At 36.6% G+C, this 25,828-nt stretch overlaps 4 protein-coding genes across 6 annotated transcripts; 2 read left to right on the top strand and 2 right to left on the bottom strand.

The window, feature by feature from the left end:
• Positions 1-210: 210 nt before the first annotated feature.
• On the bottom strand, positions 211-12,738 carry LOC106096289 (uncharacterized). Its single transcript, XM_013263955.2, has 13 exons — positions 12,446-12,738; positions 12,072-12,219; positions 11,718-12,002; positions 11,315-11,651; positions 11,185-11,256; positions 7,068-8,169; positions 6,658-7,003; positions 6,470-6,601; positions 2,412-3,903; positions 2,214-2,347; positions 1,826-2,154; positions 1,633-1,771; positions 211-1,565 (listed from the first exon to the last, which is right to left on the bottom strand). The coding sequence occupies exons 1-13, from the start codon at positions 12,565-12,567 to the stop codon at positions 282-284; spliced, it is 5,922 nt and encodes a 1,973-aa protein (XP_013119409.2). The 5' UTR covers positions 12,568-12,738; the 3' UTR covers positions 211-281.
• LOC106096293 (ubiquitin-fold modifier 1) lies at positions 5,715-6,410 on the top strand. Its single transcript, XM_013263961.1, has 2 exons — positions 5,715-5,897; positions 5,960-6,410. Exon 2 carries the CDS (start codon positions 6,022-6,024, stop codon positions 6,274-6,276), a length of 255 nt encoding a protein of 84 aa, XP_013119415.1. The 5' UTR covers positions 5,715-5,897; positions 5,960-6,021; the 3' UTR covers positions 6,277-6,410.
• On the bottom strand, positions 8,329-11,154 carry LOC106096290 (uncharacterized). Of its 2 annotated transcripts, none has more exons than XM_059370405.1 (5): positions 10,701-11,154; positions 10,484-10,640; positions 9,491-10,416; positions 8,738-9,429; positions 8,329-8,675 (listed from the first exon to the last, which is right to left on the bottom strand). In XM_059370405.1, the coding sequence occupies exons 1-5, from the start codon at positions 10,760-10,762 to the stop codon at positions 8,422-8,424; spliced, it is 2,091 nt and encodes a 696-aa protein (XP_059226388.1). In that variant the 5' UTR covers positions 10,763-11,154; the 3' UTR covers positions 8,329-8,421. The 2 variants fall into 2 exon arrangements, with proteins under 2 accessions (XP_059226388.1, XP_059226387.1); XM_059370404.1 differs by having other exon boundaries at positions 10,484-10,643.
• Positions 12,739-14,048: 1,310 nt separating the features above from the next.
• Positions 14,049-16,303, top strand: LOC106096291 (CAAX prenyl protease 1 homolog). 2 transcript variants are annotated; one of them, XM_013263956.2, is made up of 3 exons: positions 14,049-14,145; positions 14,228-14,358; positions 14,816-16,303. In XM_013263956.2, exons 2-3 carry the CDS (start codon positions 14,260-14,262, stop codon positions 16,079-16,081), a joined length of 1,365 nt encoding a protein of 454 aa, XP_013119410.2. In that variant the 5' UTR covers positions 14,049-14,145; positions 14,228-14,259; the 3' UTR covers positions 16,082-16,303. The 2 variants fall into 2 exon arrangements, with proteins under 2 accessions (XP_013119410.2, XP_013119412.2); XM_013263958.2 differs by lacking the exon at positions 14,049-14,145 and having other exon boundaries at positions 14,209-14,358.
• The last annotated feature ends 9,525 nt before the right edge of the window (positions 16,304-25,828 follow it).

The raw sequence follows: 25,828 nt of genomic DNA on the forward strand, positions 1-25,828 counted from the left end.
ACCTCAGAAATAATAACGAAACAACCAGCTTACCTTTTCAAACCGAAGAGAAATGTGATCTAGTGGCAACATCTTTTTTTATTTTTTATCAAATTCATTGAAAAGATATCTGAAAACAATTAACCAGAAAAGTTATAACTTGTCAAGGGACAATTGTGAAATTCACAAACATAAAAGCGTTTTCTTATGGCAAAACAAAAAAAAGTAAAAAACGTTTTTCAAAAACTTATTTAATATTTACAAAATTCGGCTTTCTGAATCCGATATCAGTAGTTTACCTTTTACTTTCCCTGCAACTTTGACAGAAAATCCATTAAGAATTGATGCCTTGCTTTTATTTCGCATATTGTTCTTTGTGGCAGCTTCTCAGCTATGCGTATATAAAGTTCCTCTCTATTTGAAGAACCGATTTTCATTTCGATTAATATCGCCTTATCCTCCTCTCTGGTCCATGCAGAATTCAGAGGCAAGCGGGCAGCAGTGGAGTCACTCGATTTCACTGGATTTGTCACCAGATTTGCCACTATATCTATTTTACAGTCCTCATCGCTATCAACTCTAGACGGAGTCTTAGATGTAGTGGCAGCGTCCTCAGAGTCAGTATCCATTTTTAGGGCAGGAAATGGGCTTCGTGTAATGGAAGCACTTTCAGGCAAAAATTCCAGATCGTCTGAGTTCTCCTGTTTGACACATTCAGCTTGTTGTGCAGAAGTGGTAGTGGAGGTCTTTGAGTTTTGCTTTGTTTTTGCCACAATATGAACGTGTTCTTTGGAATCAGGTGGTTCTTCTGGCATATGTTCATCTGAAGAAGACTCCACAAGTGACTTGAGGCGTTTAGCGCATTGTATGGCTGTGCTGTTTTCATGTATTACCACCATGGGTTGGTTGTACGAGCGCACGGACCTTCCTGTGGTGTTGTTCAGCGGGGATTTTGTTTTCTTACTCGGCGATTTGCGTTTCTCTCGAACGTTTTGTAGCAGCTGGCAATTTGAGTTGGATGCGGAATTGGTGGAGTGCTGATTTTGGTTTGAGTTTTTGCGCGGAGAGGTTTTTCCAGCACCGGTTGCGGCCCCGCCGCCTGATTCGTCATTGAAATTCAGTGAAACCTTTTTTGCATTGGGGTGGTGACCCTGAAAACTGCTATTTAAATTTGGGGTACTTGTGGCATTGGCTGAGTAGCATGTAGATCCATAGTATGAGGGATTCAGTCTCAAGGCATGAGCCTTTAATGTATTTTCGTCACATAATTCAATTGAGGAGCAACTATCGTCTTCTTCAGCCGTGGTGTCTATTACCAAAACTTTTGAAACATCTTCTTCCTCAGACTTGTCTTGGTCATCGCTCGTCTCTGTATGTGTGGTGGTAAATGATGTCATGTCTGTGGTAGACTGCAGACATTTTTCTCCATGCTCCCTTATGGCATGAACACAACCCGACGTTGTTTGTTGTTTGGGTGGTAGGGAAATTTGAGAATTGCTGCGATTGTCTTTAAAGGAAGCGGCCATGAAAGATAATTTTGCGGGTAATAACATCTTTGAACCATAGAAAATTCGCCCATTTATATACTGCATGAGAACGATAAGAACCAATTGAAACATTTTAGCCATTCAGTTTTATCGCAAGACTACTTACTCTTAACTGGCACGTTGGTTGTGAGGGGACCTTATGAGTTGGTGAGTCTATGACATCGGTTATGGTTTCTACGTGCTCGCTAGTACGATTCGATTGTTGTTCTTTCAGATTCAATACATGCTCTGGTGTCGAAAATAGCCTTTAATTCAAGTGATTATTAGAAGTTTTTTACTCTTTACTTTAAACTACTCACCTCTCAGGTGGAGTACTCTTGGGGAATTGTTGCATGAACCAATCTATCAAGAACTGATTGCCCTTTAGCAGGGGCACAATTCTTGCTTCGATTTTTTTCATGGTCACATCAGGATCTTCTGCCAGCTCGTTGAGGCAGTTGTAAATCTTTCTTATTTGGGCGGGTTGTTTGTTAAAATAGATGTTCAGTTTATTAATAAATGTTGTCATGTTGGTTATCATGAAGTGTTCGAAAAATTTGCCAATTTCCGCAGCTTCAGATGGCAATAAAAATGTTAGAAATACCTGAGCAAGCTCTGGGTGGTCAGGAAGAAAAAGTGCTTCTAATTTCTAAATTAAAAAAAAAATGAAGTTACATAGCATTGTGTTTTAAAAATTAGAGTTCTTACATGATACAAATCTGATACTTTGTCCTTTTTAGGATCGAAAGTTTTCAGAATCGAATTGAACTTTTTGCAGTCATCTGGCCTGTTGGATGATCTAAATGCTTCTTCCACTTTTTCATAAAAATTGAAAGCATAAACTGTGAAAAAAACAACAGGTTAATAAAATTAATTAAATGTCGCCAAGGTGCATTTGGTATTTACTGGCATCTTTGCGGTTAGTTTCGTCTGGATTATCCGGCAACAACATGTGCCTGAAATTTTCCTCCTGTCTGTTTATCTTTCTGGCCATGCGTTGTGAGGAGGGGCTGCTTTCGTCATCACCATGAGCATTGCGAGAACGCTTCAATCCACCAGGGCTGGAGCTATTTGTATTTGGCGATGAGGAAGACGCGTTATTTTTATTACACATCATCTTTAACGATTTCAACAGGTTGGTGTACAGTTCCAAAGCTTTAAATCTTCGATAGAAGTGTTGAACCAATGGCGAATGCTTATAATGGACTTGCAAAGTTTCCAAGTAGAGTCCATATGCAATAATTAAATCTTCGCACCGTTGTTTAACTTTTCGTTTTTCTCGATATGCCAATGCCTTTTTAGAAATATTTTTGTTTAGCTTCGTTATATTGAGCAATATGGGTGTATTTATCTTTGCGACACGATGTATCTTTCTTCTGGTATTACTATTACCGTGACTATTATTATTCGTGTTTGCTCTTTGCGACTGGGAATACGTTATTTCGTTGACAGTTGCTGTGGGCCAGATGGAATCCTCTTGCGGAGTGGAAGCACAACATATAGTTTGTTCAGGTTCTTGTAAAATTTCAACTGCGTAGTTGGCATCAAGTTGAGGAGTGGATTCTGCACTTTCGACAGCTGATATTGGGATTGCTTGAGTAGAGCATGTCACACTTTCAACTAATCCATCGTTTCGTTGTATAGTTTCAGCCGAGTTTGTAGCAACAATTTGAGTGGTCGGCACCCTCTCCACTGGAAATGTAAAGGTGGCTTCAGGAGAGGAGGATACAACGTTTTCAGCTCTTGTTGCAAGTTGGGGAGAGTTTTCCACACTGTCAACAACGTTGACTGTATTCGCAGATGTAGGTAAATGTGTATTTTGATTTAAAGAGGTCACAGGCGTTAGGGGAACGCACTGCAGTGTTTTTGTTGTTAAATCAAAGTTGTAAGTCACAACTGGTGTTTGGTTGTTATTACTATTATTTATACTAGGGCTCAAAATACCAACAGAAGTGTTGGCAGTCTCATTAAGAGTTGAATCTGCGTTTTCTGTTTCATTGGTTAATAATGTCGCACTATGATTGTAACTCGTATTTGCAGAGACCGGCGACGAGGAAACGTTTAATATATTGTTAGCCGATCCTCCAAAAACGTAGTTTACATTAATTGTAACCGAACGTGGTGGCCTTCTCTTTGGCTTTGGTAGTTTCCCTCTGGAAGCTTTGCGTTTCCTTGCACTTATTAGTGGTTCACTACTATTTGTGGATAATACCGTTGATGAAGTGTCGTCTTGTTCTGTTATTTCGGTAAAGCAATTTTCCGCCGGAAATGTTAGATCCTCTCCCACGGCTTCACGAACAAATTCCAAATATGAATCTCTAAATGCATCCGATGCTTTTATACGCGGATTTGTAACAATTCGATTATTTGTCTTTTTAGGCTGTGGTGGAGCATTTTTCTAAATTTACAAACAAGATATGCAAAATAAAAACAATCAAACAATCGCAATTAATAAATCTGACATCATAACTATTGTGAATGGTTACAATGTATTTGACAGCTGGGTAGAATTAAAAAGGTAAAGCCACTGCCCACAACAACAACTATACAATGGTGGCGAAAATTCTCACTAGACTGTCAAGTTTTTGTAGTCAAATTTCTGTTTATTGTCAAATGGACCATTTACGTTTTGTTTGCATTATATGTGTAGCAACTACAAGATTAAAAGATTTATCATTATAAACGTTAAAATTATAAATAAACATCATAATGACTGGTACTATGTTCATTTTTCACTATTGATACCCCATGTTTTCGCGATTATTTTTTTGAAATACTACACAAATAACTGAGATAGATAGGCAGATTCATACAAGGTAAATTCACTAGCCCAGCTGATGGAATTTTTTCAATTTCAGAGTTGTACCCAAATCCCATTAAAAATGCTTTGTTTGGATTAAATATATTTTTCCAGGATTCACTAAAAGAAGGTTAGGTCACTTGCAAAAATACAAATAGGAGAAAACGTAAACAAAGAATAAATGTGAAAAGAGAACAAGTTGACATCCTCAATGCTTAGTACAACCAAAAATTAAAAAAATTGTATGTCGCCTGATCGCTTGGCAAAAAATTGTGAGAAACATTTTAAATTCAAACAAAACATTTGACGTTCAAATGAGATTTGGATACAACTCTGAAATTGGAAAAATTCCATTAGCTGGGCTAGTGAATGTACCTCTTATAAATTTACCTAGGCTGCGTTGTTTTATTTATTAATCTAGCGGATTCGCTAGCTTATGGTCAAATAAATCACTCTTTCCACTAAATGTTTTGTATTTTAACGTTGATCAACACTAACACTCATCCGAAGAAATCAAATAACCACAATACAAGTTGATATTTGTAATGTTTTTTTTTTTTAATTTTTCGGCATTCCACAATGCTTAATCATTGGATAAATATCTTCTTTTCCTTTTAGCACTGTCATTTCAATTAAATGATAACACCATATGTTCATTTGTTTTCTATTTTACACGCATACCAACAATGTCTTTAGTAAGTGGCGGCAATAGATGGAGATAAGCCAAGCCGTTTAGTGTCATTTTTCTCCATACAAAATAAAGCCTAATACTGAATTCATTCGCAGAGAAAATGGCTATTAAATTATTGCGAAATCCGACACTCCATTCTTCGCTATTGGCTGGTACTTTGTTTGTTTTTCACCTGTGAAAAAACATCTTTTTCACGGCTACTTTTGTGAAACACTAATAAGATCTCAATGATAACAAAATACTTTTGAAAAATTTTTTTCATTAGTAATGAAAGAACGTCCTTTTGAATGAAATTAGCATGTCCTTTTGCTTCAAAATCAATTATTTAAAAAAGTAATCATGAAAAGATTTCGCTAAAAGCGAACATAGTACACCCTTATAACACAAACAAAAATCAAACAACAACACACAAAAAAGACAACAGCATTGAATCAGAGTTGTTTAGTGATCATTTCTCGAGCATTTAATTACATTTGCAATTAAATAAAGCGAAAATTGTATTGACGTAGCACATGTCGCTACTATTTCGCTGAAAGAACTTAGTACCAACGGAATGTTTCCGCATTTTCTTCCTCACCATTTCTTTTTTATAACGCGTTTAACAGTTGTTCGGGCGAAAAGACGAACTCAGTACTAGGCTTAATGGGTAAATTAAGCATTTGACATTTTAAACGTCACCAAATAAAAACATGTCAAATGGCAGTAGATGCATATGAATTAATTCACAATTGTTAACATACACTGCAGCACACTCATATGGTGGAAGACTTTCAATAGGACAAGACAAATATTTTTATTTATTCAGTTAAAAACTCCCTCTTCATTCCCTGGGATATAAAAGAGGAACTAATAAAAGTGATCAAATTATTTGCAGCCGTAGTTTAGCTGAACTCTTGAAAACGTAAGTTGTTTAAATTGCTGCTTACCAAAACCTGTAAACTGACCACGTCACTAACATTTCAGGTGCTGACTGAAGAATATTATAAATCTTCTATTAACAACAACAAAATAAACCAGCATTTAACATGTCTAAAGTAACATTTAAAATTACTTTAACTTCCGATCCCAAATTACCCTTCAAAGTTCTAAGTGTTCCCGAGGGCACCCCTTTTACAGCAGTACTGAAATTTGCTGCCGAAGAGTTTAAAGTTCCTGCAGCTACCAGTGCTATTATCACTGATGATGGAATTGGCATTAGTCCTCAACAGACTGCGGGTAATGTTTTCTTGAAGCATGGTTCAGAACTACGTCTTATACCTAGAGATCGCGTTGGACATTAGAAGTAGGTTAACCATGGTATTGATAGCTTATTATCCCATTCGCTCATAATTGTGTGTAAATTTTCATATAATATTTTTTTAGTAATCATATAACAATAAAGCAAAAAATAATGAACCTATCAGTAGGGCCAGTACATTGTCTGCTAATTTTTTGAATTATACACTGTAGGCAGAAAGTGAAAAATGTACTTACCTTCTGCAAATATGTCTGAAATACCAGAGGCAGTTCATGGAATCGTTCTTTTGGTGGTAAAACACAATTATCTGGAAATCCTATTATTGTTGTGCGTTCTACGGGAGGAGCTCTGTTGTGTTGAAAATAATACTAAAAAGAATGAGAAATTGTTTAAAGATAATGTCACCATCTAGCAACACTCATACCTTTATGGGATTGTAATAGTCAACTGTCTTTAAATGCATCAAATGGGCCCATACACGTCGGTGCTGTTTGCCACTTAGAGTATCTTTGGTTAATCGTCTGCAGGCCATTCTTAGCGGTGTTGTTTTACTGGGAATCCTTTCTTTTTTCTCGGTTATTATACGCACATGCTTCTCCAGACCCATGGCTATTAAATAGGATTCTACGGGTGAGAATGCTTCATAGCTGGCAACTTTTGAGGAGAATGGCATACGGGGTAAGTATTCGGGATACATAAACACATTGGATTCTAAAAAACAATCCAATATGCGTGGATGAAAACGAGGTATTTGCCGCGTGTTGTGATTGCTGCCAGGTAAATAAATGGGAATTAACTTTTATTTTCGGCCATATTTTAATTGCCTGTACTTACGTTAACTCTACTTCTCTATTCAGATACTTCATGAGCTCTTTGTTTTCCTCGGTGTCCTCATCCAATTCCTGTTGCCATTTATTTATGAGAGCTATGGCCTTTTCTAAATTCCAGATTTTAAAGTTATGATTACTTTTGGACTTCTCTTGCAGCTCCATTAACATTTCCTTGGGTTTCTTAGCTAAACGCCACAGCTCCGGATGGCAATATGTTTGAATATATGTCTGTGTCAATGTCTGTACATGGATTCTCAGTTGTTGCTGCAGCAAGTCATATTGATACTTTGTGAATCCTTGGCAGATTTCGTGGGATTTTGACAATTCGGAATCTGTAGTAGTGCTGGAAACTTGATTCACCTGTGCGTGTTTTAGGCTCTCAAACTTTTCCTTATATTCGGCAATGATGTGACGCTTCACAGAGATATATTCACCACAATAGTTGGTCTCATAAGGAACTGTGTAGCGAGTAGCAAACACCTTGGCCTTAGGATTATTGGGGGCTGTGGGTTTGTCAACTGGTTTTATGGGTGATGTTTCAAGTGCATCATCTCCCGAAGCAACTACCTTTGCCAGTTGAAAACAATTTGGTTGACCTGGTATGGGTACAGCAATGAGTTCCACTTGATTGTTAATGTTGGAAGCGGGTATGGCGACTGTACCACAGGATGTAAATGTGTCATTTGAAGTGGGTGTTGCCACTGGAATGATTGTCATGGGTTCCGCATTCTCCACATTTGCCTCATTCTGCTGATTGTTTTGAGATGATGATGGTGTAGACATGACATCAGGATGAAAAGAAAAGTTTTGCTGGGTTACATTTGCAGATGATATTATAGCACTGCATGGTTGATTTAAGGATTCATGATGGGTTTCTTGCTCGAAAGTTAATTGGCGGCTGACATCAGGATTATCATGGGGTTTATCGAAAGAGGTATTGGGAGTATTAAGGTCTTCATCTTGACAGCTTAACAAAAATTTGCGAGGTGTTTCCAGTTCAATGCTTTCGAATGAAATGCCTTCGTTTAAGTTACTTAACAGTTCAGTCATCAATTCGGCAATTTCCTTTTTGGAAATGTTCACATCTCTAAGTTCCTCAGCGTCAACTGGTAGAATAAAGAATGAAAGCATGATTAAAAGATATTAGCCAGACCGATAAAATCATAAATAAACAAATCAGGGTATGCTTGTTTGCGAGATTAGGTGAGGTATTTAGTACGCTCCTTATTATCTTTTTTGCGATGTGGTCAAATGCGACTTGGAAATTCATATTTAAGATTCATTTTTATTTTCTAATTGTTTTATTTACAGTCAAATATTAAAAACTAATAAATACAGTATTCCTAGGAAATTCGGCTTCAGTGGTAATATTTGTAAAATAGTGAATTTTCAAAATGTTCATTCGAGTCAAATCTTAAACTACTTTGTAAGATATCGTGTACCGGAAATATGCGATACACCGAAGTTGGGGATGGTATGCAAGTATTAAATCGGTAGAACATGCGTCTAATAGTTGGATACTTTTGTAATGATATCAAGGTAGAGCCTGCATCTGCCAAATACGTGTCTATTTCCAATCTTAAAGTATGCGGCAGGTTAGCTTCATCATCAACTGAAATTATATAAAACATTAACTCACTCTGTCTCTCTCACTCTCTTGAAACGACAACTTACCAGTTTCTGTGGTATCTCCGAAATCAAAGAAGTCTGAGCCATTCGCTGAATGTTCCATTGACATTTGACCCTGGCAAACAGACATTTTATTGTTTGAATTTGGCTGGTCCTCGTGATGTTGATGGTAATCCTTTCCATATTTGAGCAACACAGTGCGTGGTTGGAAACTCAAGCAATTTATGTTATCTTTCAATCCCATAAGAAAACGTGTTTTAACCGGAGGATATGTTAGTGCTGCTATTACAGCCTCTGATTTACTCTCACTTAAATCGTAATAGTCTTTGAATTCATGCAGAATTTCTTCTTTTAGAAGCTTTAAGGTATCTTGTAAACGGAACAATTTCTTGCTGTTATACAGGCGTGTCAATTTCCACTTTAGTGTAACAAGCGAGGGCAAAAAGCAGCCATAATAGTGATTTTGTGGTAAATCCAGAAATACAAATACTGCATTCAAGGGTTCAAATACATCCAGCAATTCCTCCAAGTAGCCTATTTCTTCCAAACTGAAGCAGGGCTTATTTATTAAACGACATAGTTGCTCTAGTTTATTTTTGTTTGCAACTAATTGTTTAATGGCCGTGTATATAGAGGTCGAAGAAAATATTTGGGGTTTTGATAAGGGTTCACCAAAGAGAGAGTTGAAAAACTCTTTAAAATCTTTGCAATGCCAACTAGACCAAATATGGCAACATCTGTGAACATATACAAAATAAGGTATTGGCTATGCAAGGTGCTTTTAAATCCCAAACTTACTTTTCTATAACTGTCCTATGTACAAGTTTCATATCGTTGTTAAGTTTGCTTACGAAATTTCGTACCCATATTTTATGTAATTTTAAAATTTCCAACTGCATTGCGTTCTTGTTGCTTATGGGCAAAAAATTCAATTGGTAGATCATTTCCTCCTGCAAATTTTTGCCTCGCTCCGCAAGAACTTCTTTGGAAAGCCCAAATATTATAAAATCTTCAGTCATGTTGTGTATATTATGGGTAGGACAAGCAGTTATTGTTGTGGAGACGAAACCAAAATGTGCAAAAACTTTATTTTGCACCTCTTCACAATCCTCTTCCATAGACAATCTTCTACAGGCTACAAAAGCTGATTGTCTTTGGAAGTGTTCGTCTATCCAATGCGAAGATATTGCTAGAAATTTGGAGCTGTTGTACGTCCAGGTATCAATTGTATTGCACACGAATACACTGCCGTCGTTAAATGTTTGGCATAATTCCAATTTCTTATACTCACAGGCTTCGGCCACAAGTTTTTCATAATATTCAGCCGCATGCATTTGCCGAGGTACTTCGCTGAACTCAAATAATTTTAAAAAGCTGGGGTTTTCAACAACATCGAAAGTCTGGTTTGTAGCTAACAGAAATCGCAGAACGCTCTGTTGAAACTGCTCCTGCTTTTCATTGTTCTGTATAAAGTTATTTAGTAAGGGTGTCGTTGGCAGGTATGGGTTTACCCTATGGCTATTTATTTTCTTCCATGATCGTACGTAGGGAGCACTAAAATCGGCCTTTTGCCTAAGGAATTCCTGATAAACTTCGGGATGTTTATTCTTCAAGTGACATATGAAATTGGAGCTAACTTTAAGGGACCCCTTTATTTTTACACCACATGTGTGGCAAGTGCACACTATGCCTGTGTGTTCTTTCTGATGATCCGTTTGTGCGATCTGCAATGAAATGATATTTAAGATATTGCAGTATTTTTTAACAACCACACAGTCCTTGTTCTCCCACCGTGTGTTCAATGTAAAAGTATTTTCCCGAACAAAATAACAATCTATTTCCGGTGCGCAGATACACTGAGGTATGACCACCCTCAGCAGTTTTTATGGGTATTAGCTCGCCCACTTGGTTTATATCCGACTGTTCCTCATCCTGCTGGTAACTGCTGCTACTGGAAAAATACAGCTTTTAGTTATGGTAGAGAAGATGCTGTTTGTTTAATACTTACAAATTGCTGTTGTCTTCGGTTTCGAATTTAAAAGAAAATGCTTTATCTTCACTTGCACACATTTTGGAATGCACACCGACTTATATTTTGTTTGTTTTTTTTAAGCGTTCACAAAGTTTACATTGAATATTCGACATATAATTGAACAAATACAAAAATGCCTAGTTTATTAATTAGTGGCAGTGGTCTATTGTGAATTATTGTCACAAGCTAAGAAGAAGAACAATAACATACAAATTGAACCAGAGATGCCAACTTGATATTTTATTCATATCAAACCTGCTAACAAAATAATTAAGACCTACAAGCATGAAGTGAGTTAAAGAAAGAAAACAATAAAAAAAATATTTTCGGAATGGCAATATAGGTCAAATAATTTTTCCTTAGGCAAAACCACATCAATCCACATTTTGTAATAATATTTTAGCCAATTACTGTTGATTTTTTTTTAATGCTAGATCTACTCTAATGAAAACAAACATACCTTTCTCTTTCTCTGCAGCAACATATTCTGGATCATTGATGGGATCATCGTCATCTCCAACTATACTAGAATCTAAAAATAAAAACTTTAGTAATGAAAATCATCAATATCGGTTTTTTTCACACATTACTTAATGGCTTTAGAAAATCGGTTAAAAATTGATTCCATTCTTCATCGCCTCCTTGATTGTCTGGTTCAAGGGTATCAAATATTTCCACATCTGGCGGCACAAATTCCGACTCAATGTCTTCTATTGTAGTCTGTTGTAGACAAAATTTAGACCGCGTACGAGTTGCAATGCGAAGCTCATCCAACGACTCCTTTTTTCTAATGAGAGGAACCTTAAAACATCCATCATCGGTTAGTTTAATTGGCGAGTCATCTACTTCTGTTTGCACAACAGGTGTCTGAGGTGTTCTTGGATTGGAGTCCAAATCAGAGGCAGTTGTATTGGGATCATCGTCGGACTGTAAGAGTGAATTAGTTAGATAGTTCCACATGTGGCTACAAATTTCAATTCATACGATATCTACCACAAAGTCCTCTTCCTTGAATGTATACTCTTCATCTTCTTCGTCGGAATTCAATTCATCAGTTATGAGTGTGGCAATTTCGGTTTGCTCTGCCCCTAAAAGCTTTGGTAAAGATATAACAGGCTGTTTATTCAATTCTTTGGCCTTGGACCGTGTTAATTTCGGTATAGATGGAGTATCCGTTATGATAATAGCTCTCTGTTCAGCTTCAGACTTTTCAAGTGCCAACTCATGTTCAGCTTTTAAAGTGATCAAAGCCAAAATATGTTCGTTTTTCACAAATTTCTGCAACAAGTTTTGTGTTATTATTATTTATCAAATTGTACAAATGCTTACTCTATAACAAAGCAATACCTGCAATAGCTTCATCATCTCCTCATGAGACAAAGAATTCTTGCGTGCCACTTTGCGCAACCTGTTCTCCAAGGCGACTGCATCTTCCAGATCGCAGTCTTCAAATTCTGACTCAAAATCACTGAACTTTAGTATTTCGCAGCGTTTTCTAAAAAATAGAAAATAAAACATATAAAAATTGAATTTATCACATTCGCGGTAGAGATGTCTACTGAGAGCATTTGTACAACAACAATTTCCATTCACAATGAAGCCATAAGGGTAAAATACACAAATGCCTTTGCCGACGGACAAAGGCAATTTCATCACTGGACAAAATTGAATCAATGCAATATCCTCTATTGAACATATATTAGTAAAAATAATTTAAAAACCTTTTTCTTGATTTGTTTGAATTAGTGCTGGAGCCACTGGTATTTAGGCGATTGCTGTCGCCGCTTTCACATTCAGAAGCCTGCTTCTCGCTGGCAGTCTTTTTTTGGGCGGAGTTACGCATTACACCACAACTATGTATTACACACAAACTAAATGGAATTCTTAATTAGTTTTATGGCTTTTTTATGATTTTTGTTTGAAATTTAGCCATTTATAAAACACTTTTACTTTGTCACAGAAAAGATGCTGTTGTTTTGTATCCCAGCAGCTGGTTTGAAGAAGGATTGCCATGCTACACGAAATTGAAAGAAATAACACTATTGTGAGTGGCCTTAGGCATGGCCTTAATCGATAAAACGATAACGCGATTAATCGATTAAAGTTTGGATCATCTGCTGCGTTTTATTTAAATACATGATAACAAGCCGTGAAGGGAAAAATTATAAGCAACGCTTGACGTCATTGTCGGCATCAATTTTGTTTTATTGGTTTCAATGGTTCGTTTTTCTTTTGTTATTTCTTCAAAATTCAAGTTTTCATAGAGAATTGCTCCCTGGAAAGACGTTATTTTCATATAAATTTCATTGCACTGCACTATATATTACTAAAATAAAACACAGCAAATGTGTAATTTAAACAGCTGCTTAGTACTTATCGATTAAAATCAATAACCAAGTTTATCCGACCAAATAAAATCGAAAAGTTGACGCTTATTGTTGGACAGAGCCACGGCTGCCAGATCCCTTAAATTTCAAACAAATTTCCCCGAAAAATCCCCAGATGAGAGGATTTTCCCCAAAGAAAATCCCCTAAACAAAAGAAAAACTTTTTTTTTATAAAAAATTAAGTTTTATGCCCACAACTAAAGGATTGGTACATTTTAATTTTGTCATTGTAAGTAAAAACTACGTGCAAAATTTTAGCCGAAAGCATGGCGAAACAATTTAAGGTGGTCTCATTTGTACAAAACACTCAAATCATATGGTGCAATCCGCCATCTTGCCATCGATGTTTTGCCAACACATGCAAAGAAATTTGTGTACGTGTGCGTACATGAGCTGAGAATATGCGAGAAAGATGACAACAAAAAGAATGAAAATAAGAATCTGATATCTTAATACCGTCAAACCCGGCCGGCTGTTAACAGCTACTCACGTGAGACCACCTTTTTGAATCCACCTTGACCAGTGTAGGTGAATGCTTTCAATAACATTACACCTAATGGCTGGGACCATATTCGTTTTTCACCGATGGAAACCCTATTTTCCGCGACTACTTTTTGAAACATTACGAAAATAAAAATTTCATTAAAATCTGGCCATAAGTATTGAGGAAATGTCCTACTGAATGAATTCAGCAAGTTTTTATGCTTTAAAATCTATTTTCTAGAAAAATTAATCGGCGAAATTTATCGCGAAAAGTGAATACAGTACCAGCCTTAATCCAAGGCTGTAGGCCAACACTAAACATAAGGAAATTTAGTATACTCAAGAAAACTAATTTTTAAGCTATGGAATGCTGATGGAATTTCTCCTAGAAAATAAAACCCTTTTCCCCATAAAAATCCCCATGCCCCAAATGAGAAAAAAATCCCCAATCACGAAAAAAATCCCCTGTTTGTGGAAATTTCTCCGAATCTGACAACACTGTGAGGAGCAGATGGTGGTGAAGTTTTGCCGAAGTTTTTATCAATACTAAGGTATTATAATATTATAAAGAATATTAGAATATTATTTCATTGTTTTTAAGTTAAGCATAATATTTATTTATCTTTCGCCCAGATCGGAGAAAATTCAACCGGCAAAAGAACGATATGATGGGAGGATATACAGAGGCTGATATAATCTTATTTGGGATCCTGGGTCTCTGTTTGGTGAAAAATATCTTCGAAATCTATATATCATTGCGTCAGGTAAAGTTTATGCAGTTTCCATATGCCCGTAATTAAGACAGGGTTTATGACAAAATCAAACACTGCAGCCACTTCACTTAGTGAGGTTAATTATGAATCAACAAATGTCACGGCGGCACTTAAAAGCAAGCCGGTGTTATGTGTAAGATTACCGATAATTGGGACGAAGGTTTCCCCTCGAATTCTAGGTGTGGGCAAAAGGCTTTAGATAAATGGAATTATAAGCCAATGCTGCCAAACAATATTCCAATGACTCACTGTACTAACTTGGCAGAAAGCTGGATCTCTCAAACAGATTTATTGCTATTTTAAACACAAAAAATTACGAAAATAAAGTATAAGACTGAATATGACAGTAAAATACGTACACAACTGTGTTCACATAGTATTTAGAACAAAACCATTACTTGCATCTCAAAGAAAATCATTTTAATACACAATTTCAATTTTCTTACAGGTCAAAGTGTACAAGACTGCCAATAAAGTTCCTGCCGAATTGGGAGACCACATGAGCGATGAGACCTTCAATAAGGCACGTGTATATGGCTTGGATCGAGAACAGTTTGACATATTCAAAAGTTTTATTCTTGATGTCATTGTTATACCATTGGAATTGTATTTCGGAGTGATTTCCCTCTTCTGGCAGATCTCATTCTCCATTGTGGAGAAATTGAACTTTGATGTTAACAACGAAATACTCATCAGCTCTGTATTTGTCGTCGTTATCGGCTTATTTGGTTACGTTAAAGAGTTGGCCTTTAAAATCTATGGCACCTTTGTTTTGGAGGAAAGGCATGGCTTCAACAAGCAAACACCTGGCTTCTTTGTATGGGACCAAATCAAGGGTCTTATTGTGAGTAACATTCTGACCGTCTTACTATCTGCTGCCATTGTTTTTATTGTACAATGGGGTGGAGAATATTTCTTCATATACTTGTGGGCCTTTGCCGGAGTGATATCCTTGGTACTGCTAACCATTTATCCCATTTTTATTGCCCCATTATTTGACAAATACATCCCCTTGGAAGATGGAGAATTAAGAACGTCGATAGAGAAGTTGGCAGCTTCTCTAAAATTCCCACTTACCAAACTATATGTGGTTGAAGGATCTAAACGCTCATCGCATAGTAATGCCTACTTCTATGGCCTGTGGAATTCTAAGCGAATTGTTCTCTTCGATACCCTGCTGCTTAATAAGGGCAAGAATGATGACGCTGAAATTAAGGAGGAGGATAAAGGCAAAGGTTGCACCAATGAGGAGGTGGTTGCAGTCTTGGGTCATGAATTAGGCCATTGGAAGTTGGGTCATGTAACCAAAAATATTGTTATAATGCAGGTGAACTTACTGCTCATATTCATCGTTTTCAACTACTGCTTCAAATACGCACCATTTTACGAGGCATTGGGCTTTGCACCTGGCGTTCGTCCCATCTTGGTGGGTCTCTTTATTGTTTTGACTTATGTTATGGCCCCTTATAATGCCATACTGGAATTCGCCATGACCATGCTGTCTCGACGTTTTGAATATCAAGCTGATGAATTTGCCCAAAAATTGGGCTATGCCAAACTTCTGCAGAAAGCCTTAATAAAACTAAATTTGGATAATTTAGGCTTCCCGGTGCATGATTGGTTGTATTCATCTTGGAATCATTCTCATCCCACACTACTGCAACGCATGCATAGGCTAAAGGAATTGGAAGCCAAAGACAAGAAGAGCAAGTAGGAGGTGCAAGGCATAAGGTGCTCTATTTTCCAACACAAACACTATTAAGACTCCGCGTGAAATGTAAACCATTGATATGTTTCTTTAAGACAAAATTCAATTTTATTTGTAAATCAATTTTTTATACATGGCTTATGTTAACAGCATAAATTTTTAAAATGAGTATAGAATATGTACAAGTTTTATTTTTTATAATTTCAATAAACAAAAATTCCATTTAAATGATTCCAAACTTTAGTCAATGGAAAAAATCAAAAATCACCAACAAATTTCATTTAATCTGTGATAGGAGCAAAAAAAACGTCATTATTTCTAGGCGTTCGCGCTGCGAAACAGCCTAGATCGGCAGTGAGTGAGAGAGGAAGGAAAGAAGAGGATATGGGTAGTTGTCTACTCTGATGACTTTTTTATTATGATGTGTGGCCGATTTCTTTCTACTACTACTGAACTCTTAAAGGGTTCACAATCACTGAAGGAAGCTTGGACCTTTCTGAGACGTATTGCCGCTCTTATAAAAGGCTACATTTTTGTGCGTTGTTCTTGACTTGAGATTGGAGTGGCAAGTAAAAGTCGGTGTAAGAGTCAATTCGGGGTTGCAGGGGTCTTTATTGATTTCTTAGAAGTTAGGGAATCATACGTGTAGCACCTTTCATAATTTGAAGGCAGGATCGACTTCTTGGCCAGACAGTCACGATATATGTGAACTGTGAGGAGGAGCCAAAAGATTTTGCCTCGGAACTTGTGCGATCGAGACTAATTGGCAAATCAAGGAACATATCGAGAGCATTGGAGAGTACACCAAGCAGGGTTTGGCGGCAAATGCGGCGGCTGAAGAGCTAGATAAGTGTTCATGTCTGTTGAGTGTTCGCAATGCTTTGTCGTCAGTAGTACATTTTCATGGGGAGGTGACGATCCTCGTCAAGCTGCTGTAGGTGAGCAGGCTCATTCCGCTCCAAAGGACCTATCGCCACAGGAACAAGGTAGCTATTAGTTATTTAAAGGCGCCAATAATTTGCCTTGCCATATAGCAACATAGGCACTCAATATTTGTACAAGAGCCGGTACCGCCCGGTCGCATAGTGAGACTCTCCGCTCGATACCGCTGATTATCCGTGACTGCCGTTGCGGTTACTCCGTATGGAGTAATCCACTATCCGCAATCTGTGAACGCGGCCGGTAGCGCGCACTTAAGCTTCACGTGCCAGCCATGAACACCCCACAGATCCGACCCCAACGTTCCAGCCTGTTTAGTGCTCACAGCTATCCAGTGTCGTCAGTTCCAGATGCTTTTTAGAATTACTGAGCGTATAAAGAAAATGACTGGATGGGAATGGAATATATGGGTTGCAGGGTAGAGAATGGCCTGTAGTCAAGATTCGTGAATGAGGACAACAGCACTGAACATGATAGGCGTCTTCACTGATCATTTTAATGTCAAGTTATTTACGTAGCGCTGGGTGCAGGGTGAAAGGCGGATTTTTTCTGGATGTGAGGGGATGAGGACCGGGATATGGTTAAACTGTTTTCTTGTCAAGTTTATCTGCAGTATAGACAATGTGTCAGCAGGCTTAAGTGTCAAGGATGTATATATGTCCTCACGTCCTTCTGGATTACTGTATGCGAATGGGTGGTTGAGCGAAGGGAAGCAATCTCATGGCAGACGGTTGTACGAACCGGTTTGCCCCGATGAAGTCCTTCATCGGCAAGGGCTGCCGCTTCAGTGTACAACACACTGCTACAACAACAATAACAACCGGATGGAATACTTGCCGATGAATTCAATTCCTTCTAACCTTCCCTCTGCTGAGACTGGACGAACTTGACAAGTTGAAAGAGGATGGGTATGGCCGGGGGTGGGTGGGGTATTGTGAATATAATAAACATAAGAGCAGGGAAAGCTAACAAGGGCCTCTGACTACCTGCCATAGACACCAATTGTACGTTGCATACTGTGTTTAAGGACTATAAGTTGTCAGCATTAGGAGGGGAAAATATCCTCTGAAAATTTGTTCTGATGGTCTCGCCAGGATTCAAACCAGGCGTTCAGCGTCATAGGTGGACATGCTAACATCTGCGCTACGGTGGCTTTCGCATTTCTCCTTATTCTATCCTAAATATCATTTAATTTGAGTATCATACTGCTAATATTTAGTGCCATTTCATCCCGCAAGGAGAATTTGGGGCTCGATCTAGGTTACAAAAAAAATTTGAGTTCTTCTCCTGGGGCCATTCTAGAATGGTGTCCAAGCGATTTATTTTTGTTTTTGTAAACTACACACGCAAGTGGGTGTTTACGTACATGAATTATCTCCGAATATTCCCCTTTCTCTACGAAATCAATCGATGGAACTAACCTGCTGCCTTTCTTATTCTATACTTTCTTTTAAGTATCATAATGTTATATTCAACCTAACCTAAATTGTTGAAGATACGATCAATGCTTCTGAAATTTCTGACCATAGTTCTTGAGCCCATTGAAAAAAAATATATCTTTTCAACGTTTATACTACTTGGCAACTTAAACTTCAACCTTGTCAGATGAGAGAAATAAGTCATAGAAGGTAACCAAATACAATAACAAATCCAGCAATGATTTATGTATATGCATTTGTGTGTATGGATGTGAAAGCTAGGTACATATGTCATTAGTTTAATTAAAGAGATTTGTTTTCCACGTACGCATATATGTACATTCAATAACAACATATGAGCAATTGCATGAACTCATGGCCATAGGAAGTAGATTTGGTTGCAACTGTTCTTAATCCCAAAAAACGTAGCCTACAGTGTAGGCATTGAACATTCTTGTACCTTTTGTGAGTAATAGAGAGCAGGGTTATTGCATATCCGTTAAGCCATTATCTAAACAATCGCTGAATCTTATTAAAGCTGTGAGAGAGGGAGAGTCGAATAATCAAATAACTCTCTTTTTACTTCAAATATGTTGTTGTTATTAAAGATGCAAAGCTACTCTTTGCAAAGCTGCCAGTTGCAACGAATAGAAATAAACGAGATAATTAGAACAACAGGATGATTGTGAATGGACAAAAAAGATGTTGTGAATGGACAGAGAAGATGTTGTGAATGAAGAAAAAAATAAACCTATTTTGTAAATTTTTTTGCTTCTGAATTCTAAATTATTTTTACAAAACATGTTTACGCTTAGCTGTAAACTTTTTTTTGTGAATTTACTTGACTTTATTTGGCATGTTAACCTCTGAGAAAATTAGAGCCACAGTATGATTGTGAATGAACAAAGAAGATGTTGTGAATGAAGAAAAAATTAAGCCTATTTTGTAATTTTTTTCTTTTGAATTCTGACTTGACTTTGACATGCTAACTTCTGCGCTACGGTGGCCTCCAAAAAAAGAGATAAAACATTTTGGAGGCCACCTTAGCGCAGAGCTTAGCATGTTCGCCAATGACGTGGACGCCTGGGTTCGAATCCTGGCGAAAATATTTTCTGCAGTGTTTATCTCCTCCTAATGCTGGAATATTCATGAGCATATTTGCATTTTATCTCTTTTGCAAAATTTATCAACATTTTCATGATTTTCTCTTTGGAATTTCCCATATAACACTATCTTACTACAAAAAAACATCGATATGCATGAAACCAAATGTTCCATAAAACAATATTAAAGCAAAATATAGCAAACTCGTAGGTGTACGTTTGTACATTTGTATGTTTGTATGTATATACGTCGTATCTGAATAATAAATGTTTCATGCATCGTTTTGTGTAATTGATTGATTTCATCTTATCACAAAGATATCACAAACATAAATAGCATGGCCATACTTACGCATACCTCCATTACTACATACATACACACATGTGTGTATGTCTACATATATTTAAAGTTTTTGTGTAAGTATGACCAAACATATATTTATGTCAAGAAAATGAATATGTGTTAATAGGAATAAATGTAAGTGCAATAATAAAAACATACCAATCAATACAAAGTCAAAATCAGCAGCATTTAATCAAATCGGTTTAAGGAGTAGTGGGTAGTTAGTTGCTTTCAATTATAAGGCTGATGTATGATTATTGAAGTGCCTTGGAAATATCCATCAATTCGTAAGACACGATTTAATGAATATTACACGATAAGACTTGTTATATGAGCTTTCAATTTTTGTATTCATAACACTTCTCTTATGTACGTCATATACCAATAGAGTGCGCTCTAATCGGCATGTATTCTCATATGTATTGTACTTTTTTCTGTAGTCATGTGTCTACATGTATGTATGTTCGATGAAATTAAAGCTCGATTTAATCAAACAAGTTGCATATTTATTCCAAAATCCATTTGTCATAATAAATTTTTCGTACGTATCACACGATGTGTACAATTTTCAGAGTTGCTATTTTTTAAACAAGAAATTCTTCAAATATTTAAGGGAAATTTCGAAGAGAATGGTTTGAGAAGACAATGTATTTAAGGCAGAGGAAGGGGCAAATGCACATAGGCACATCCACTTAAAATTGCTTAACAATAAACATGTAAAAGCGTGCTAAGTTCGGCCGAATCTTGAGAACCCACCACCATAGATTCGCTAAAAATTTATACAAACTAAATTTAGTTGAAGGGCATAATTTTATTCTATTTACATACAAAACTTCTGTCACAGCAGCAAAAATTAAAGCCCTTAGGAACCGAACAAGGATAATCGAGAGACCGGTTTGTATGGAGCTATATTAGGTTATAGGATGATTTGGACTGTACTTCGCACAGTTCTGGAAGTTATAACAGAACACCGCATGCAAAATTTCAGCCAAATCGGACAATAAATGCGCTTTTTATGGCCCCCAAATTTGGAACAGTGAGTTGTGTTAGGCTCTTCGACATTTCTCTGCAACTTGGTCCAAATCGGTCCAGATTTGGATATAGTTGACTTATAGACCGATATCTCGATTTAAAGTCTTGACCCCATAATAGGCGTATTTATAATCCTATTTCACTGAAATTTGACACAGTGACTTATATTAGGCTTTTCGACATCCGTGATGTATATGATTCAGATTGGTTTATTTTTAGATATAGCTACTAAAAAGACCAATATTTTGTTATACGCAATTGAACAATGACTTGTACTTATTAGTATTTGGTCCAAATCGGAACATATTTCGATATAACTGCTATGAATTTTGACGAAAGGTGGTTTACATATATACCCGAGGTGGTGGGTATCCCAAGTTCGGCGCGGCCAAACTTAACGTCTTTTCACTTGTTTAAGGTTAAGATGTTAAGTTAAAAATAATTATTCTTCAAAAAATATTAATGGAACAATCCTCTACGAAGTTAAATAAGAAACAAGCGATCAAAATTAGAAATAGATGGCCTTGTCCGTTAGTGAAAATAAAATTGAATTTAAAGATAACATATTTATTTCAAAGTTTAGGTTCTTTGGATGGCTTCCATTGCTAAAAGCCTACGAATAAGGAAACATCTAAATTTTCGGTTAACCTTTTTTTCAGTGTAGATAGGCTGAGGGAATTCTGCACTAGCCAGCAGATGAAAATATATTTAATACATATGTATACTAACAATTGATATAAAAACATTTTCCTTTACGTCTATGTGAGTAACAATTTTATAAATAATCTACAAGCAATGGGTGTGTTCTATATGGATGCCTTATAAATCCGTTTAGATTTATCTTAACGGTTTGTTCAGCTCTGCCTTTCTATTTTCCTGCTTTTCTCATCATTTACTCATTTCCCCTCATAACAACTTTTTGTGCAACTACCATATTTCCCCATTTCCTTTTCGTTGGCATTTTCAAAACCTTGAACAACAAAATCCTCTTTAGTTCTTGGATTTATTTCTTTCGCTGCACGATTGTTGTCTCAATATCAACTTTTCGTACCTTTACGTGCTTTCGGTTGTACTATGTGTGAATCCTGGTGTAGTTGCTTTGTTGTTGGGTGTGTGTGTGTGTGTTTACCTTCATTGTTTCTTCTGCTAACTATTATTTGCTAAATAAATTTACTGACATTGTTTTTTGCGCAAAGGTTAATATGGAACAATGCAATAACCTTGAGAAGAGATGGACTAAATGGAATTAAGATGACAGCAGCATACAGTGAAAGGAAATGTGGTTTTTGATGCAATTGGCTACTGTTTATTCATGGGTAATGGTAGCGTATGAGTTATACTCAAGTGCATGTTAATAATACAAATCATACGCTCCATGGTACCATTTTGGTAGCAGAAGTGTTCATTCCTTACATCAAGTACATACGTAAAAACTAAATTGTATTGTGTTTTTTTTATAAATAAAGCCGCAATACAATACAATTTGGTTTGGTATCTAATTTTGTGTGTTGTCAGCCAATAACAATTCAAATCTTACGGGTGTGTCGTTATATGACATGTGTCTAAAATTTACCATGACGTGTCGGTACGCATTTCCCATTGAAAATAACTGTCTTTAATAAAGTATGGTACTTATTTTTAAATATTGCCTTAATATTTGTGGTCTAGACTTGTTTTAATGCATAATGTATGAACTAAATATGGAGATTTTGCAGAAACACTTCGATAATGGAAGTAGCAGGTATAAGGGATAAAATCAAACAAAAATGCTCACAAAAAATCTCAAAAAAGTACGTAAAAAGCCATGAATTATAAATTGATTACCTTTAAAGAAAAAATTGCTAAAATGTTGTGTTTATAGACAATTTCATTAAATTTTTGTCCTTCTGAAAAATGTTATTGAAATTTTGTTAAGAGGAAATCCTATTGAAATTTTGTCTTTTTAGAAAATTTTGTTGAAGCTTTGTCTTTGGAGAAAATTTTTTTAGAATTTTGTCTCTGGGAAAATTTTATTGAAGTATAATTTTAAGAGAAGCTTTCATTGAAATTTTGTCTTTGGGGAAATTTTTAACATTTTTTTTTAGAGATTAATTCCTTGAATTTTTTTCAGAGGAAATTTGATTGAATTTTTTTCTTAGCCCATTAACTTTTGACCTTCGATTCCCGTGTTCGGTTTTGATAAAATTTCATATATTCATTATACAGAGCATTCATATTGATGTAGTGTTTTTTAACTAAAATTTAAAAAAAATATAGATTTTGATAACTTTTACATAAATATGCATCTGGTGTAGAATGTAAAGGGTGATTTTTTAAGAGTTATAAGAAAATTTTAATAAAAAACAAACCCATAAAATGCAGAAAGAGGCATGAAATCTTTATATGAATCGATAGTAAGGTCCATATTATTTAATGTTTGAAGATTATTTCATGCAAATGTTGATCTTGACTGCACCTCAAATGGTCCATCCCAATTTTGATAAAGACTTTCAAACATTTCGGCCGGTATCTCAAGAATAAATGCTTTAATGTTGTCTTCCAATGCGTCAATTGAGGCAGGCTTGTCTGTATAGACATGAGCTTTAACATATCCCCACAAAAAATAGTCTATGGGCGTAATAAGACGGCGTTATAAGGCGACCTCTTCCGAAGGTAAAATAAATTGTTCACTGAACTCGCCACTCAATGAGTCCATTGTTATGCTTGCTGTGTGGCATGTGGCACAGTCTTATTCAAACCACATATTTCGTCTCACAACAGCGCTCACCATTTCCAGTTATGTTACAATTCGCATCATCTTTGAAGAAGTACGGTCCAATGATGCCGCCATCCAATAAACCGCACCAAACTTTGAATTTTTTTGGATGCATTGGTAGCTCTTTCAATGCCTCTGATCTTCACCTTAAAATCGACAATACTGCTTATGTACGTACCCATTGAGCCAAAAAATGAGCATAGTCGCTGAATGGAAAAAGCGCGCGATGAACTTTCGTAACTGGGCACGCATTTTGATAATGCAAATGCGAATTTACCCATGAACATTCCATTAAGGAAATGGGGCAAACTTCTCACAAATCAATGAGTGCGGTCCGATTCAATTTTAAGCTCAATGATAAGCGACCTCCTTTTTATAGCCGAGTCCGAAAGGCGCGCCGCAGAGCAACACCTCTTTGAGGAGAAGTTTTTATATGGCAAAGTACCTCACAAATGTCGCCAGAATTAGGAGGAGATAACCACCGCTGAAAATTTTTCTGATGTTTCCGCCAGGATTCGAACTCAGGAGTTCAGCGTCATAAGCGGATATGGTTACCTCTGCGCTACGATGGCCTCCATTTTGATAATAAAATCCAATAATTTGCAAGCGTTGTTCGTTTGTAGGACGATTCATGGTTAAATTATAGACCAAACTGAAAATACTTGACAGTGGAAATCGAATGAAAATTGAGGCTTCCAAAGGCTAAAGAAGTCAAATCGGGAGATCGGTTTATATGGTAGCTATATCAGGTTAAAGACCGATTGACCGTACTTGACACAGTTGTTGGAAGTTATAACAAAACACTACGTGCAAAATTTCAGTCAAATTGGACAAAAATTGCGGCATCCAGGGGCTCAAGAAGTCAAATCCGTAGATCGGTTTATATGGGAGCTGTATCAAAATCAGAACCGATATAACCTATTTGCAATCCCCAACGACCTACATCAATATTAAGTATCTGTGCAAAATTTCAAGCGGCTAGCTTTATGCGTTCGACTGCTATCGTGATTTCGACAGACGGACGGACGGACATGGCTAGTTCGACTCAGGATGTCGAGACGATCAAGAACCTATATACTTAATGGGGTCCTAGATCAATATATCGAGGTGTTATGAACGGAATGACTAGATTAGTGTACCCCCATCCTATGGTGGTGAATATAAAAAAGGGGTACGAATCCTACAGATAATAAACGAAAATGAAACTAAAATACATTTTGGGCTAAACGCCTGTGCGGCGGCACAATCTTGACTTTTTGAAATATGCACTGCATTCAACCGAAAGCTATTGGCAAATTAACAATGCCAACAATGTGGAGTATATTTGAAGTCATTATACACGCAATATAAAAAAATGTTTACTTAGATTCTGAACGCCTCGACTACAAAATGAAGTATGAAAAACACAGACAAAAAAAGTCATATTAATCCTTGTTAGGAATCATTGACCTTCAAAATTTTTAATTAAAATTAATAACAATTTTGCTTTTGCTTCCAAAAAAACGTACAACACGCATCAGTAAATTCCACTTAGCGTATGCGTTATATATCCCAATCAACTTTTTTGTACATCCGAAACAAACTGCCCATAAATATTTTTCAAATTTACAAATTTCTTGCGTTGTTTAATAATTTTGCCATTATTGTATTTAGTTTCGGCTTCTTCTTATTCTGCAACAACGTACAATTATCATTATTTTAAATAGACCACGGCCAACCTTATGGCATTGGCCATAAATGTCTAAATTTTTATGCCAAACACTTGTCGCTGTTACGACCCGGACAGCCAATGCAACAAACTCAGGGCTATGCAAAGTCTCATAATAATCGAAAGAGCACACCGACTCAGCTTGGGAAATGGTAGGAATGATGGTGTAATGGGGCAAAGTTTCCCAGGGAGTCAAATGGTTGAGAGTGTTCCGAGTTTGTTTTTTTTTCGTTGGTTTGGATTGTTTTTGTTATCATTAAAGTTTAATTGGAAAAAAGTTTCCCCATTGAGAGCTCATTGGAGAGGACGGGGTCATTAAAACAAATGTGCTGTGCTTTTTGTCGGTCGATGGTAATTTACGTGAATATTAAAAATTTTGCTAGCATGCCAAAAAAAAAACTGGAAAAAATGTAACAACGGAAAAGGAAATACGAGTTAGCAGCACAACAGACACT

This window comes from Stomoxys calcitrans, chromosome 5 (assembly GCF_963082655.1).
Source record: "Stomoxys calcitrans chromosome 5, idStoCalc2.1, whole genome shotgun sequence".
Classification (NCBI taxonomy): domain Eukaryota; kingdom Metazoa; phylum Arthropoda; class Insecta; order Diptera; family Muscidae; genus Stomoxys; species Stomoxys calcitrans.